Source organism: Letharia columbiana (assembly GCF_014066305.1).
Source record: "Letharia columbiana isolate WasteWater2 chromosome Unknown Sc0000009_s0, whole genome shotgun sequence".
Taxonomy (NCBI): domain Eukaryota; kingdom Fungi; phylum Ascomycota; class Lecanoromycetes; order Lecanorales; family Parmeliaceae; genus Letharia; species Letharia columbiana.
In genome coordinates this window covers 103,481-122,431 of record NW_023501045.1, presented here as the reverse complement: position 1 = coordinate 122,431, position 18,951 = coordinate 103,481, and the positions used below count along the sequence as shown (strand labels likewise).

General features: G+C 32.0%; 2 protein-coding genes across 2 annotated transcripts; one reads left to right on the top strand and one right to left on the bottom strand.

Moving 5' to 3' along the window:
* Positions 1–8,179: 8,179 nt before the first annotated feature.
* Positions 8,180–10,445, top strand: HO173_003500 (uncharacterized protein; the record flags this gene model as incomplete). Its single annotated transcript, XM_037305425.1, has 5 exons — positions 8,180–8,214; positions 8,266–8,538; positions 8,587–9,957; positions 10,071–10,354; positions 10,426–10,445. 5 exons carry the CDS (start codon positions 8,180–8,182, stop codon positions 10,443–10,445), a joined length of 1,983 nt encoding a protein of 660 aa, XP_037167527.1.
* A 993-nt stretch (positions 10,446–11,438) lies between these two features.
* HO173_003499 (uncharacterized protein) lies at positions 11,439–14,234 on the bottom strand (the record flags this gene model as incomplete). Its single annotated transcript, XM_037305424.1, has 1 exon — positions 11,439–14,234. The coding sequence occupies one exon, from the start codon at positions 14,232–14,234 to the stop codon at positions 11,439–11,441; it is 2,796 nt and encodes a 931-aa protein (XP_037167526.1).
* Between the last annotated feature and the right edge of the window lie 4,717 nt (positions 14,235–18,951).

Genomic DNA, 18,951 nt, shown 5'->3' with positions numbered 1-18,951 from the left:
AAGTCTACAGCGGTATTGCGCCAGAGCGAGTGCTGCCCCACATTCTAAAAATTGTGAGATTTCTTCTACGTCACGTATCGAAACTCGAGAAATCTAATATAGAATTTAGCGAGATAAGGTCTTCGATATCTGATTATACGTATATATCGATTAAGTTTAATTCTTAGACTTTAGCTTATCGAAGCTATTTTACTAGTTATATATTCTATTATATCTTTAAATAGAGATATTATTTATCGACGTAAATTACTACTTTAATTAAGAGATTCGCTTTCTAATATTTAAAGAAGATATAGTAGCTATATAGCTATATAGCTATATATCTTTAATCTAAAACTCGTATTTATTAATCTAAACTACGAATTATTCCGCGATCGAGATTAACTATAAGCGTAAATACTTTCAAATAATATTTTAATAGATTCTATAGAATTAGATAATAAAGATCTTAAGATTATTAAAGATAAGATAGATATCGTATACGCGACTTAAATTTTATCTTTATAAGCTTAAGATAATATAATTATAGTAGTTAAGCGTCTAGTATCGCTAATCTATAAACGTTTAGACTTTATAATTATTAATAATTAGATAAATAGTTTTAATATAAATTAATATTCGATATCGATAGAAAACGATATTAATTATCGATATAATATAGAAAGTATAAAGAAATTTTAGACTTAAGTTATAAAGGAGATAGGCTTAAGCTAAAAAGTCGAGTTAATAATATTCTTATCTTCGATCGTTAAGAAGAATCTATAATATTTATAGACGAAATTCGATTTAAATATACGAATAATATAGTTCTATATAGAACGAATAAGCTAATTTTAAGAATAAGAGAATCGAAAAGTAAAGATCGAAAATAATAACTTTTCGAACTATTATAAGATTATAGTCGAGATTTATAAGAGAATAAATAATTAATTTTCTATAAAGTAGTATAAAGATTACTTATATAGTTTTCGCTAAGATAACTTAATTAATATCTATTATATAGTAGTATAGTATATTCTAATAGTAATTACTATAAGAAAGAATTTCTTATAATCTCGAAAGCGTTATATTTCTAAACTCGATATTCTATAAGTATAAATAAATATATTCTAAAAAGGTGCGTAAGCGTTTATACTCTACCGGTTCTATTTAATATTAATATTTCTCTCGACTCTTATATAACTTTCTTTTAAAATCTTAGAGCTATATTCTTCTTATCGAGTAATCTTCTATAAACTACGATAGATCTATTCTTAACTATAATTCGTATCTTAAGTATTCTCTAAATCGGCTAATCGTCTCGAATTAAGCGAAATATATATATCGCCCGAATCTTTATTTCGAGAAGTCTAGAATCTTACGAGAAGATATCGCTATTAAGACGTAATAAGTAATATATAAGCGATCTTAATAGTAATATTCTCTTCTATAAAGATAAATATAATAAACGTAGTATTTATATCTAGAGAATAATTAATCTAATTATAATTATATTTATAAAAAGAACTATAACTTATAAATAAGATCTTTAAAAGTAGAAATAGTTACCTCGAGTTAAATTTAAATAATTTCGTAAATATATATACTTAAGATCTAAATTAGAAGTTTTTATACGCGTCTTTATTATTTTCAGCTAGAATACTTATAATAAGCCGAGCGAGAAGACTACGATTAAGTCGATCTTTCTACGAGTTTCTATCTAAAGTCGTAAAAGAGTCGTAATTAATAGAAGTAGAATTTCAAAGTCGAAGATTAAGTTAAAGATAAGAGATAACGCTATTAATATAGTCGTAGTAGAGTTATATTAACCCTTTATTAGCGATATCGACGAAATCTTAAATAAGATATATAGACGTTATTAGTAAAAACGAGGCGATATATATTAGAAGATATAGAAAAAGATAGAGCTAATTACTTAAAGAATAATATAAATAAGATTTATCTATTAAGTAATTAATAGCTATCGCTAGTAAATAAGAAATATACGGTAATAGAACTATAATTGTAAGATCTTAATAGTTAAGAAGTATAGATTAATAAGAATAGCGTTAAGATAAAGAGTTTACGTAGAAATTAATATTAGTTAAGATAATAATTTAACGATAAATATAAATATATCTTAAATAAGGCGATTATATATTAAGACGATTTAGAATTCTCGATTATAACTCTATAAATATATAGACTAAGATCGTTAATTATAGCTAATTATATTAATTAAAAAGCGTCTTAATCTTCTCGAAAAGATTTAATCTATTATTTAAATATAAAGTATTTATAATATTTAAATAAAGCTTTATATCTATTAATCTTCGATAATATTAGATTAAGATTTAAATTATATCGCGATAAAGATAATAGCGAAATTATTAACGAAAAAACGCTTCGATAATCGTAATTACGAGAGAATTCTAATAAATATTAATATATTATAGAGAATAAGAAAGATCGTCGAGATTACGACTATAATAGATTACTTTAATTAATAGTAATTAACTACTTCTTCTAAGGTTAATTATAATATTATTACGATTAATAGATATCGTTTATAAAGAGTATAAAAGATAATAGATTATTAGACGTTTTTATAATATCGTTTAAGAATATATAGTATTATCTAGATTAATTCGTATATTATAGCGTAAATTCTTCGACTAATCTTATTTATCTCTTATTATCTTTTCGATTATCGATTTATATAGAAGAGAAACGCTAAACTTTCGAAAGAGGATTTATCTATTTAGTATTTAGTTTTAATTTAATATCTAGCGCTAAAGAAAGTATATATTCTCCGCGATCTTACTTTATATACGAGTAAAACGCGTATTATTTCTAATCGTAGTCTTATTATTCGCTTATAAGCGAAGCGAATACTAGAATAACGATTAATAAGTAGATTAGAGTACTTAATAATTAATTAATTATTACGAGAGTTTAGCGACTATATAATAGATCGGGCTAAGAAACGACGATTTAAAATCGATATATTATATATATTCTACTCGATATTAATTAGCTCTATTAAATGAAATTATAATACGATCGAAGTTTAATAAGATAGATTTATCGTAAAATTAAAAATACTAACTTTTAATATTAAAAGATTTTAATTTTACTTCTATAATAATAATTTAAATTAAATAAGAAATAATCTTTTAAATCGATAAGTAAATTAGATAAGATTAAGATTAAGATAAAATAAATATTTAATAAAAAGAAGATAATAGCGAAAAAGAAGACGAAGACTATAAAATTTAAAGAGAAGAAATAAATAAATTATTTATTAAGTTCTTCGATATAAAGCTAATAAATAATAAATATACTCTTTTATATAAATATAATTTTATATTAAAATTTAATAAGAGCTATATTTAAGAGTAATAGTAATTAAAGTCTATTTACTTAAAAGATTTATTTTAGCTATAAAAGAAATTATAAGATCTCTAAGAGAAATTTATTTATAGATAAGTTATAATATATCTCTACTCGTTATCGATTTATCGTAATCTATCGCGTTAAATATATATAATAATATATATTCTTCTTCTTTTTCAAGTACTTTATCGCTACTCTATATATATAAACTTAAGTTGGCTTTATTTAGAATTAGTATCGAAGGGGTTGAGATAATCTAACGCACCTATCCGAATATAATCTATAACTAGTAATATATTACGAAGTATATTCGTATTAAGCGTATCTACTCTATATTAATTTTACTTCTTTATATCTTAACGTATTTTCTTTCTAAGTCTCGTCAAAGAGATTGGTCCGTAGTTCAAACTATACGCGGAATTATAGTCTAGTATATTCGATAAAAGATAAGAGTCGTTTAATTTACGAACGTTAACGAGATATCGTAGTCGACTTCTCGATTAACGATAAATAAAAGATTATAAGCTCGAAGAAGATATAAATAGATATCGAGTAGCTATAGAAGTCGACTATAAAATAAGAATAATTATATACTTCTCTCTCGAGTAGCTTATAGCTTAATCTCTATTTTAAGTAATTACGTAAATAAAGAATATTATAGATAATCTCGAATAGAGCGAAAGAGGGGATAGGAATTCGCGCAAAGCTACGGCGAATATTAGCTTTATAGTATATAAAAGTAATTATCTACTTATAATCGTAATATCTATAGATTATCTATATACGTAAGATATAAAATTAAAAGGGAAAGTCGAGGGCTATATACAAAGCCAGAAGAGAGCTAATGTCTCAGTAGAAGCTTTTTATGCGTCTTTAAATTACTGATACGTCAAGGATAGAAGGAGTCAAAGAATTAATTCTAAAAATATTAAAGTTATTAAAACTAGTATAAATATAATACTAGTATAAATAAGATAGATAGAATAATAAGACTATCGAATTATATATATGAAAAGAAGATATAATATAATAGAGAATATCTTCGTTAAGACTCGCTAGTTATAGAGCTAAGGGCTAAGTAGAGTACGCTTATAATAATACTTCTCTCTCTTAAAGAGCTATAGTCTTTATAACTAATAGATCGAAGATATAAATCTATTATTCGTCTTATATCTCTAAATATCTATAATTCTTTGAAAGAATTATCGCTCGCTGAAATCTATAAAAATAAAGACTTTTAATATATACTATACTAGGCTAAATTAATATCTTTCTTTAAAGACGATAGCGATAGCGATATCGTATCTCGAAGATTTCGCTAGCGCGTCGTCGATAGCACTTTATTATAGCGTTAAGAAGGCTTTTAATTTAATAAGAATTTATAAAGAATTAAATAAATAATAATCGAAAAAGAATTTATTATATAATAGCTATTTAATATAGTAAAAAAGAAATCGATAAAATAATATAATCTAATTAGTCGATATCTCTCGAATTAAATTAAGCCGTAGACGCTAAAACTCTAAATTAATATTAGATAATTTCGATATAAGTTTCTTTATAGAATATTATATAGTCGATATCGATCGAGACTATTAACGACGATAGTAAGATCTATAGATAACGTATTATAACTTCGAAGAATCTTTAGATATATAATAATAAGAGGAGCTCGCTTAATAGATTTAATATAAGACTATTATTAAGTTATATAGATTTAAAAAATCGATTTACGAATGTAAAAAAATAAGATTATTTTAAAGATATCGAATAATTTTAATTTATTTAAAAACGCGATATTCGAGAATTTATCGATATCTATACTAATTTCGACTATATTTATAGAGCTACTACGTTCTTAACTATATTCGTCTACTACGTTCTTATAATTATATCGTTTATAGATCTAATATATTTATATAATTATATCTATTATCTATATTTCTCTAGATTAAAATAAGAAATAATAGTATATTTATCGCGTAATTTAACTATCTCTTCGAGTCTCGCTTTAATATATTATTTAATAAATATTCTTACTTTCTTATCTATTAATCGTTCGATATATATTAGATTACGATATTCTAATATAATAAGATATTTCTTTAAATCTAATAATATTTACTTTCTTTTATATATAGTATATTCGTTCTAAAGATAGAGATTTATTCTATTTCTTAAGTCGATTATAAGATCTAATTAAATAATATTAATCTAATATTCTTTATCGTCATACTTCTATATATATACGATATATTTTATAAACTTCTCGTAATACTCGAAAAATAATTAATTATTATATCTTCTAAAGATTAAGTAATTATAATTATTTCTTTATTAAATAAAATCTAAAAAAATCTTATAAAGATTACTTAGTTAATCTAGAAGATCGTCGATTAAGAGATAAAGATTTTTTATAATTATTTAACGTCTAGATATCGTATACTCGATAGTCTTTTCTTTAAAATAAGATATAACGTAGTTTATCTAAAAAGCGTAGATAATATAATAGTCTTTATTAAGATTAAGTTTATTCGTAATTCTTATTTTCTAGTTCTTAAATTTAAATCTATTAATGTTATTAAATATAGGTGAATTCGATAGTCTAGAGCTAAGTAACTATCTAACTAGCTATAACGAGATTAATCGATATCGATGTCGATATACTCTTAGTACTTCGAAATCTCGTAATATAGATAAAGATAAGAACGAAGGCGAAAGAATAAAGATATTAGCCGAGTTTTAGGTTTATATCTCGAGTTCTTAAGCCTAATTCTCTTCTAACTAACTCGATATTCTACGATATCGCTAATAAAGATTCTTAGTAGATAGAGAACGCTATATATATAATATACGAAGTAACGACGAGTTTAAAGGTAAATATCTTCTATATAAATCGTTATACGTAAGATAAGAATAGTCGTAGTATATAGATAATTAACGATATAGTAAGCGATATCTTAATATTAATATAAATAGATTTAAGTAAGAATTTAAGAAATTTATAATATATTAAATATAGATAAGAATAAAGCGGAGAAGATAGGCGAAAAAAAGGCTAATTTTAGCTAGACTTTTCTATAAAGATTTATTATAATATCGAATAGTATCTTTATCGAGTAAAATAAAGAGATCTCTAGAACTTCGATATTATAAAGATATACGCGAGTCGAGAAAGATAATAGATCTCTATATTAAGTATTAAAATTTTATTTCTTTACGGAGGTCTATAATACTTATTCCTTAATTAATTAAATCGTCGTAAAAACTATAAGTACTCTAAATAAGATTTTTTTAAATAATAGAAAGTTCGTTAGTAGTTTATTATTCGTTATGAATTTTTTACGGAGAACGAAGCGAAGAAGAATTTCTTATATTCGATATAGAGGATTCGATTTTTAATAAATTAAACTATCGTTAATAATATAGATTATTTCGAATAATGTAGGTATTTAATAATTTAAATATATAATAAAGCTTCTATATAATAGAAATACCTAGCGTTTTCTTTATTAAACTCGATCGCTTATTTTAAATAGAAAGTAAAAAATACTCGTTATTTATTTATTATACTGGCCGGAAAGGTATGGTATATTCCATGGGATATTCCATACCAAGTGATACCATACCGTACCCGGGTATGGTATGGGTAGGGTCGGATACCATACCATATTTTCTGGTATGGGTTCGGGATCTTGGCGGTATATCCCACGGTATCATGGCTACCACTATCATCTACCATGCCTGCCACTACCATGCCTGCCACTATCATGGCTGCCCCTACCATGACTGCCACTACCATGGCCGCCCCTACCATGGCCGCCCCTACCATGGCCCCCTACCATGCCTGCCCCTAACACCCTCCCTACCATAACTACCACTACCATAACTACTACTATCATGGCTACCATAACCATGGCTATCATATAGTAGTAGGCTATTTCAATAATAAATAGTGGTAGCCATGATAGTGGTAGCCATGGTAGTGGTAGCTGTTAGAATATCAGGTATGTGATGTGAGAACGGACGGATCAATTCTCCAGAACCTCTCCGGGGCCAGGTTCTAAATATAGTACAAAAATTAGGTAGCTGGAAAACATGGTGGCTGGGATGCGCGGGGGCCATATTTCGATGGTAGGCATGGTAGTGGCAGGCATGGAGTGGCAGGCAGGTAGTGGCAGGCATGGTAGTGGCAGTCATGGTAGATGATAGTGGTAGCCATGGTTGGCCAGAATGATGATCAGAATAGCTACTTATACTTCTAAATATAGAAATCTCAGGGGGATATCCCATACATATATCATTCCATGGTATGATACCACAGATATACCATACCGTGGGATATACAAGATCCCATACCATACCAGGTATGGGATCATGCAAATTCAATAACCCATACCATGTCAGAGTATGGTATGGCAGGTCAATATCCCATATCATATCATATCTTTACTTAAATAAAAAGTAAAAAATACTCGTTAATTCTCTTCGCCGAGCCGAGAGGGTACGAAGAAGTCTTATTATAATATTAAAACTAGTATAAATATAATACTAGTATAGGTGAGATAGAACTAGAATAATAAGGCTATCGAACTATATATGTGAAAAGAAGGTATAATATAGTAGAAGATGCCTCCGCCAAGGCCCGCTAGCCATAGGGCTGAGGGCTGAGTAGTATATTAAGGGTACGCTCGTAACTAGAGTGGGGCTGATGTCACGTGGCCTATGACGCTATTCCTCGGGCTAGTGACATATACTTCCCCCACCTCAATTCATATCAAAAATCTTGATTTGGGTATCCACAATGACGATCCACAAAATCACAAAGCTGACATTAGAGTAAGTTCCATTTCGCGCTGGTACGAACACTTGACCCAGAAAATGTTATAGAAGCTTCATATCTGCGCCCCGCCGATCATCAGCAGTGCCCAACGAAAATGGACGACTTGCATTATACACCTTGTCCATATACTCTTTGGACTCTCACTCGGAAGGCAAGGAAATCAGGGTTCTCGACCTTGAGAACGGCACAACGGCTCTCTTTTCCGATGACTCCAAAGTCAAGGACATCCAATGGCTAGGCAATGATTGTGTCCTATGGCTGCGAGAAGCTGAGGGAGGCACAACGGAAGTATGGTCTGGCGTGGTCGTCGGAGAGAAGAAGTATGTCCACTTCCATTAGAATCTCAATGTATTGGCTCAAGTCATCAGTGCATATCTTATTGCCACGATCGATGGTGCTGCCTCCAATCTGAAGACAAAGAGACTCCTCAATGGATCTTTTGCCGTCACCGTGACAGGGAAAGCATCTCTGGACGGAAGCTTCTACAATGCTGAGAAAGCCGTGAAACCCCAGTCTTCTGCTAGAGAATACGATACGTTCCCCGTCCGAGTCTGGGATACTTACCTCACAGCAGAGAAGAGCGTTATCTGGTACACGGTGCTTGAGAAATCTCCCGAGAACATCAATCGCTACATGATTTCACAAACTGGCTTCATCAATGCTCTTCAGGGTACCAATTTAGTACACCCAAACCCTTTCTACGGTGTAGACTCTGAGATTGGGACAAGTGGTATTCTTCTCAATGCAAAGGACCCTTCAGTCAATGCAGTTCTCATGGAAAAGAACAGTCTTTATTTTGTTCCACTGAGCACTTTCAAGGAAGATCCAGCGCCGACACCTCGGACAGTGTCCATGCCTGGATTCAGCGGCACCAGTGGCTCACCAACGTTTTCTCATGACGGTAAATCTGCCGCATTTCTGCAAACAAAGGACTCAAGTAATGCATACGATAATTCGAGTATCATTATTGTGGGTAATATCGACAGCTTAGATCATATGACTGAGGTCGTAACATCCACGAGCAGTGAGAAATGGGATTTACGGCCCGAATCCCTCACCTTCAGCAGCGACGCCAAAGAGCTTTACATAATTGCAGAATCCCGCGGCAGCAAGAGAGTCTTCAAGATTCAAATCAGATCTCACTCAAACAATATCATTTTGGCGATTCCGACGCCAATTACAGCCGAGGGTGTAGTCTCCTCGCTCCACGCTCTCTCCCCTACCCGGCTCCTCTTCACCATGTCAACCATTACTTCCCCCAGCGTCTTTGGAATAATCGACCCGTCAACCGACAATCATACCTGCTCGTTCAGCCATTTACATGACAAGCCCGAATTTGGCTATCGTCCTCCACAAGTCTCCTCAATCGACTTTAAAGGTGCAGGCGACTACAAAGTGCAAGCATTCGTCATCAAACCCTCAGATTTCTCAGAAGACAAGACCTACCCAATGCTCTTCTGGATCCACGGTGGTCCTGTCTATTCGTGGCCGAACGCTTGGAGCTACAGATGGAACGCCGCCGTTTTCGCTGAGCAAGGGTACATTGTCATAATGCCTAATGTCACAGGATCGACGGGATTTGGACAGGGGTATATCGAGGGCATTGTCGGCGAATGGGGTGGTCGCGCGTACAAGGACCTGGTGAATTGCTTCGAGTATGTCAAAGAGGATATGCCCTTTGTGGACACAGAACGCGTTGTAGCCATGGGAGGAAGTTATGGCGGCTACATGGTCAACTGGTATGATTTCCTCCCCTATTTCCTCCATCCCCCACCACAGTGTTGCAAGTTCCACCACCACACGCACACATCAGCCATCAGAAAACCCCACCAACTAACCCTCCACCCCCCAGGATCGCCGGCCAACCTCTCTCCAAAAGCTTCCGTGCCCTCATCTCTCACGACGGTATCTTCTCTTCCCCCAACCTCCTCTCCTCCGACGCTACCTCAACTCTCCCCACCGACTTTCGCGGCCCTCTTTGGTCCCACCAATCCGAATACGACAAATACGATCCCTCCCGCCACACTGCCAATTGGACTACGCCCATGCTGTTTATTCATTCTGACAAAGACTACAGATGTCCGATTACGGAGGGATTGGCAGCGTTCAATGTGTGCCAGGGCAGGGGGGTTGAAAGTAAATTTCTAAATTTTCCGGAGGAAAATCATTTTGTGCTGGGCAGAGAGAACTCATTGAGGTGGCATCAGGTCCTGCTGGGGTGGTGTGATCGGTGGTGTGGGGTTGAGAGGGGAGGGGTGGAGGAGGGTTGAATGGTTAGGGGATGAAGGGGTGAGAGAAAAGCGGACTTGAGACAAAAATTATGGGTTACAGTTCGCGACGTAAGCTTTGGATTAACCTCGAGACATCTAATTAGAACGTGCCGAAATGCTGATGGCAAGACTATCACTGTACGTCCATCTCTGGACCAACGCTTCGACACCCAATAAAGACTCATCATTCATTGCTCATTGGCTCACCACCACCCCCGAGTGCTGCCTTTCCAAGATTGAAAACATACCCTTCAGCAAGCTGTCCCCATCACAGAACAGACTCATTTCCTGTTCTTTGTACTCTCTGCGTCCCATGCTAATGAGCGCTACAAGACGAAAAGTCTTCATCGTTACATCACAGCTCAAAATATGATTTGAGACTTCGTTGATGTGGAAGATTAGATTGCCACTGATACTGACAGCAGTGATGAATATACAGCGAGCCCTAGCTTCCTACTGCGCAGCGGTTGCCATACCGTCCAGGACAGAGGCTCAGAGATCCTGTCTAGGGACTACGCCACCGTATTCATAATCAATCGGAAACTTTGGGTCATCAGGGTCGCTTGCGGTACCTGCAAGAGTGGCGTTGCCTCCATGGCTGATGAGTGCGGCATTGTCAAGAACCTGCGGAGCAGTGGAGGTAGTGCTGTTCACCTAATAAGATTATAAATTAATCATCTAATTATTGATAGAACGGAACCGCGAGAAAAAACGAGTAGTGTAGCTATATTATGTAAATTAAGTCCGAGCGATATAAAAAATACAAGCTGAAATTGATATTCTGAGCCACCGACCCTGCACTCTATCATCTCCGCCCACGATGCTTAGCGTTCCCGAGCCAGCCCCCATACTGCTGCATGAAGAAGCGAGGCTAATCCAATCTCCACGAATTACCAAGTCAATCCCTTTAACTAGCCTAAAGCCCCTCTCCCACCGACTTACATCAATACTCAAGAACTTAGTAGTACAATGATAGTCCAGGCCCCAATCAACCCTGACAGCAACATGCTGAAGTCTCGCTTTCGCCTTCCTGAGCCACCCGTAAAAGCCAGCAGACTACTACCATTCTTTTTTCCAGGGTTACTGACCCCATCCGTTGTTTGGCTAGATAACCCGCCTGAGATCAATTCCGGAAGAGATCCCGAGGAAGAACTGTTCTGCACGGGTATCGTAACAGAGCCAACAATTAGATTAGACGAGTCTAGGGTTATGGGCACGCCGGACAGGCCCTGGATTGCTGGAGCACCAGTTTTAGGCGTTGTGGCGGCTATGGAAACGCCCGTTGCAAGCTCGATTACAGGCTGGCCAGCGATTGTGTTTACCTGAGTCGGGTCGACATCGGCGATCTTGACGATTGACATGTAGCTTGAGCCGCCAAAGTGTAGATTGCTGGACGAATCAAGCGAGTAAGAGGTACCTGAGATGACAAGAGCTGGCGCGTTTGGCGTGAGAGTTGCGGAGTGTATAGATATCCCCGTTGGCAGAGGTATGACTACTTCCCCGTTTATCGTCATGGGTACGGGGCTATCGTTGTTTATACGATAGGAGTGGCCATTCACAAACATGTTGCCCGATGTGTCGACAGAGAATGTCGTACTGGCAACGATCGTTGCAGGACCCCCGTTGTTGAGTGTAAACCCTTGAATGGCGACACCTTTCGGCAAGGGTGTAACCACGTGGTTTGCGATTGCGGTGGTCACTAAGGATACTACCGGCTCAGTGTGTGCTGTTTGACCACCAATTTGAGGATCATTGCTCGAGTCAACAGCGATCTGTTGCCCCCTAACATCGGGTGCGCTACCGCCAGGTCTGATATCTACGCCGTCAATATTGTAGCCCTCAACTGTTGCTAAGACATGATGACTGCCTGATACAGCAGTCATCAAAATTAGAGCTGATGTTGCAAGCGGCTGTGGTTGGTGTACTGTGCCTACATCCTCCATTGAGGGCCCTCCGGATGCATGCATGTTATTTGCTGGCTGATCTAAATCGCTGTTGACCGCATTATTTGGCAACGCATGATTTGTGGGACCATTCTTGAGATCACTGGAAGCAGGCTCCTCCTGTAAAGACTGTCCCTGCAGATCTTCATTGCCTTGATTGTTCGATGAAGGATCGGCCGGAGCTTTCTTCGTACCTCTGAGTGGGTCTGTTTGCTGTGACGGGTCCACTTGCATGCCACCACTGCTATGGCTCTTTGCTAAAGAGGGATCACCTGACGTCTTAGTAGGATCAGCGGGTGTAGTGGTCCTCTTTGGCAAATTCTCTTGTGTCGCAGCAGGCGTTGCTGGCCTTGGATCTGGATTAGGGTTCGACGGCGGAGTCACCTTAGGTACCATCGCGGTTGCTGGATCGAGCGTTCTCGGTGGATCGTAGCCCGTGAAATAGCCTTGGGTGCAAACCTTCCACAAAGGATCCATGTCGAGAAGCTTGGATGGAAAGACGATTAGGGGACGATAAGGCTCCCCAGGTTCTGGTTTATACCACTGACTCCACATGACGCTCATTGGCGGGCATGGCAGGTTATCGAAGTTGTAGATGGATGCCGGAGTAATAGTAGATTCGAGTGCGGGATACATGGCAGTCGCGACGGTCGAGAGCTCTCCTGGAGCAAATGCAACTAGCGTAGAGTTGATGTTATTGCCTCGATACCCACAGGAATCAGTTGCGCTCAGGCTATAAAAGTTGACGTAAATGGAAGGAGAAGTAAAAGTATGACTGCCGGACGTAACAATACTATGTGGGGAGGAGTCATTCCTTATAGTGTCCCACTTCGATCCATTCATCGGGGCGTGGGGCGGGTTTGATATGGCAATGGGATTCGCACGAGCTTGGATCGTTGCTTCCGACGATTCCGCCCGTCGTTGGATTTTCGGCGTGCTCCAATTAGGAAGTGTCGTTGACGGCAAACTCCACATTCCAGGGTTATTACTGGTGCTCGCGCCTGGTTTAGACTCCCAGGGGTTCGACATCGGCATTTTGAAGTAAATTCCGTTAATCGAAGTATACACAATGGTGGTAACAATCTGGTTGTATATGTTGGCATCTATAGGCGTATAGCCCCAGTATGTGTAGCCGCCGGCCGTGGTTGCGCCTTCAGTCGGTGGGTTGACGCTCGTACCAATGATATTCAAGCACGAAGTGTTGGCCTCGGGTGATGGCCAGTAGTACACGTCAACATTAGGACCACCAATCGCGCAAGGCCCGCAGCAACCATAGATGGCGTCTTGTGCTGGCGGCTGGCGGACTGCTGACCCGTATACCAGGGAGGAAGATGCACACGCAGGCTCCCTCATCCAGCCTTTCAGGCTTGACCACATTGATGAGGTAGCAGGCGGTATGCCGGAAATGCCGCCCGGACATTCGGCTGGATCATAGGGAGCCTGTTCTTCATCTATCATTTGATTGAGCCCAACGACTGCATCCACAGCGCTGTCTATAACAGTAAAGCATTCGTTTTCCAACAAGGCCGCTAAAGTCTTTCCGAAGAAGATAGATGCCGCATTTTGCTTGTCGCCGTGACATGTATTGTCCCAAAGGACGCACTCTTCTGAAACATTGAAGTTAGAATCCGGGTACAACGAGGTGCCATTTGCCGTGGTCTGAGGCCCGCTGGCATTCATCGCTCTATCAGAATCTCGACTCCAGAAGTTATACGGTTTGGGGGCAGAGACGGCATCGCCCAATACGCCTCTGTCCAGAAATGCTAGCAGTGCACAACCAACAAATCGATGTGTTCTACACATGTCGTGTGAATCTCAAAAAGTCAAAGTTTAGAAGATTGAAGGCCTTTGAGAAGAACAATCGACATCCCTGATCGCAGACACGTATCACAAAATTCACATAAGAGAAAGAGGAGATGATTCAGATCTACATACTTTTGAATCTGTATGTGCCTCAGTAAAAATTGCTACCCTCCTGAAGGATGCAGGATTGGCACATCAAAGGAAAACGCCGATGCAAAGCTGCGGCTGGCTGCCAGGCTCGCCGCAACTCGTTTAGGTATACGGTTCCGCGTCAAATGATTAGCCCCTTTAAACGGAGATTAAGGGGAATGCCAATAATCGACGTGGCCATTGTATTGTACCAGTCAACCATCCCGCACCGTCTCATGATTCAATATTAGGTATTCATTTCGTATGATAAAGAGACTTATAGCTTTAATCGAAAGGTGTCTTGTTAATGAGGCTTAGGCAAGTAAGCTGAGGTAAACCGTGTTCTAAGAAATCCCTTAACGCCTCCCTGGCGCAGCGTTTACGCCTAGGCTGAAAACACTTATTATCTTCATTATGCAACCTTAGATAACTATCTGAATTTGCCTATAATTACGAATTAGATAAGAATATTAAATAGATTTAATAAAGATTCTAAAGATTTTTAAGAAGACTTATTTTTATAAAATAATATAACGCTTATCTTAAGAGCGTAACTTAGATTTCACGATACGAGACTCGAAGTTTAATTGTCGACGTATGAAATTAAGCTTATTTATAAATTAAGAATCTAAGTTTTAAGATTAATTTAAAATAAATAAATATTATAAATATTAAATTAAATAATTAATTACGAAGTACTTATAAAGTCTTTATATATATTTTAAAGATTTTAAAATATATATAAAGATTTTAAATTAATTAAAATACTTATATAATATTATAATAATAAAGTAACTTTATTTAACGTAATAAGTCGCTTTTCTAACGTAATTAAATTAAAAACTAATCTTTAAAATCTTTATTAAATTTATTTATTCTAAACTCTCTTATTTAATAAAAGAGTTTAAAAATTAGAGATTTAGTCTTATTTTATTTTTTAACGTATATAGAAAACTTCGAAATTCTTAACGTTAAGAAAAGTATTTATTTACTAGAGTTAAGTAATTATAGCTTAAAATTAATTATACGCTAAAAAAATTCGAATTCGAAATTAGTTAAAACTTATAATTATCTAACTTTAAATCTAAATAAATCTACTTTTTTCTCTCTAAAAAGTATATTTTAAAGCTCTTATTTAATTTTATAAAACGTATTACTTACTTTTATTATCGAATATAAACTCGATTTTTAAGAAAATAATTATATTAATATTTAATAATTATAAATACTCTCGAAATTAATAACTTTAATTCTCTAACTTATTTCTTATAACTTTTATAGAAGTAAATTTTATATTTATATAATAAATATTATAAAGCTAAGTCTTTTAAATCTAACGATATAAAAATTCTAAAAATATAATATATAATTATCTTTTTATTAATAATAGAGATATAATTACTCGATTTTTTAAGTTAATATTCGCGTAACTCTAAATAACTTTTTAAAATTCTATTATAATCTTTTAATTCTTAAATATTCTTAATATTTAAAATAAATATAATATAGCGTATTAAGAATTTTAAAAATCGATCTTATAGTTATTTTTTAAAAAAATAACTAGTATTTAAATAATCGAATATTCGCGCGAATTTTAATAACTTTTTATTCTTCTATTATAATTTTTTAATTCTTAAATATTCTTAATATTTAAAATAAGTAAATTATAGCGTATTAAGAATTTTAAAAATCTATTAAAATTCGAATTATATAACTTTTAACGTTTTAATAATTACGTAACTATATTATATAATACGTCTTAGTATACTTATATTAAGTCGCTCTTTTCTTCTATAGAACTCTATAAAAAATAACTAAGTATTTTATCTTTATATTTTAATAAATTATAAGCTCGAGTTATATTCGATAACTATTTTAATAATAATATAATCTATCGCTATAGCTACGATTATCTTTAGATATTTATATTTATTATAATAAAGATAATTATAATTATAGAAGACTTTATTAATCTTCTTAATATAGAAAATTTCTATTTTAAAATAATTATTTTAAGTTTAAATAATTATAATTTATTTATAATTCGAGAGCTAAGAGCTATTACTTAAGCGCTCTTACTTTTTATTCGAGATAATATAAAGCGAATTAAGATATATTATATCTAGTCGAGATTATTAAAATCGCTATATAACTAATTAAATTATAATATCGCTAAAATCTCTAAAATATTACTAGCTTTTCTATATAAAATACGCTAAATAAAAAGATAATACGCTCTTATTTATATATTATAAATATTAAAGAATTAGATAACGAGTATCTAGACTTCGTATTTATTTAATTATAAAATATTTATAATAAAGGTTGAAAACTAGTTATCTTAATTATCGCTAAGAGAAATATAATTTAAAAGAAAATAATCTTAACTTTAACGCTAATTACGTAGTTTCTAGCTATTATTAATAAAAGTATATTAATTAAAAGAATAAAAACTCTAATCTCGAAAAAAAAAAATCTCTATTATTATAAAGAAGCCTTAACGCGAGTATTTATTTTAGAGATAAAATATCTTAATAGTAAGTAAATAATCTTATAATTAATCTCGATCTCGAATTTTAATCGAGTTAATTTTAAAGAAGATAAATAGAGCTTTTAGCTATTAAGATAGCTAATATAACTTTAATAATATAATATTATATCTATATATAAGAGATAAATTTCTATTATTATAATATTCTTAAACTATCTTAATATCTTTAATATTTATTAATTATTTAACTTTTTAATAGAATATTATTCGTTATTTTAAGTATTAATAGATAACGATTCTTTATAAGTAAAGATTTAAACTATATTAAGCTAATCTTAAAGCTTAATAAGATTTCTCTTATACGCTTAAATCTCTAGTATATTATAAGAGATATTTTAATAGCGAGAGTAAGTATATATTAAGCTCTCTTATCGATTTTAATTTAATATTAAAATAATTTATTTTTAAATCTCTATTAAAGTTAATCTCTAATAAAGATCTTTTTAATTTTTAAGCGCGCTCGATTTTATTAATATTATCTACTTTAATTATTTCTTTAAATCTTATTAATATATAAATTTTATTCTTAAATTTAAACTTTAATAGAGCGAGTTTATCTAATTTATTCTCTAATAAAAAGAGCTTATTAAGTCTTTAAGTATTATATCTTTTAAGAAATTTAAAATCTTAATCTTTTTAAATTATCTTAATAATATTAATAAGTTTAAAAATATCTTTAATTATTAAATCTAAAAATAATAATTTAAGAATAAATTAAAGTTATTTAGATTATAGCGCTATATCGAAAAAGACTATATAAAATTAATTATTAATATTATTATTATTAAAGTCTAAATCGATAGCTAGCTATAGACGTAAGATTAAATCTATATTATATTAAAATCGCGCTATAAAAAGAACCCATATTTTAAAATTAAGAATAAGATTAATATTAAAAAAGTCTAGAAGACTCTAAATAAGTTTAAATTTTAAAATTTAAGTATTCTTAATTTTATATTTAGAAAGATAAATAATATTACTTTTATAAGATATAATAATAATCTTTAATTCTATATTAATAGATTTATAAAGATTCTAAATAAGTTTAATAACTTATTCTCGAAATTAAAGTTCGATAAGAATTAAACTACTTTTATTTAGGCTTAAATTTTTTATATAATTTATACTATAAATAGTATAATTAAAATTATAATATTTTTAAAAATAATAATATCGTAAAGTTTAATCTAAATTACGCGATTACTTAATTTATTAATATTATAATTAATTTTATTAACTTAATTAATATTAAAGCTTATATACTAATTACGCTAATTAATAAATTCTTTATATATAATTTATAAAGCGTTATTATATTAATTATTATCGACGAAGCTATTAAGTATAAAATTTAATAAAAAACTTATATTAATAACTTTTATATTTAAATTTATAAATATTATAATTATTATAAAAAGAATTAATATAACGATATTAAATATATTATTCTATATCTTAAATTTAAGAAATAAAATAATAATAGTAATAGAGAAGATTATAATAATTATAAAGATTATAATAATTATAAAGATTATAATAATTATAAAGATTATAAAATTAATTATAATAATTATAGTAATAAAGATAATAATAAAGATAATAATAATAATATTATTATTAGCTTAAATAATAAAGATAAAAATACTTAAAATAATAAGTTTATTATTAATTATTAATTTAATAATATTAAGATTATTATTATATATATCTAATTAGTAATAGCGTATAATTTTATAATATATATTAATTCTAATTTAAAGAATATTATATATCTTATTATTAATTCTTAATTCTTATAAAATTAAGTTTATTATTTCTTTATTAAAAAGAGCTTAAAGACTATAACTTAAACTTCTTCGATATCTATAATCGTTATATTATTATATCTATAATTTATTAATAATATCTATATTTAATATATTATCTATAACTTTTTAATCTTTTAAATTTTTATCTTATTTAAATTATATCGTTTAATTAATAAAGTTAATAGCTTAGTTATAACTATTAACTTTAAGCGTATTAAGTTTAAATATA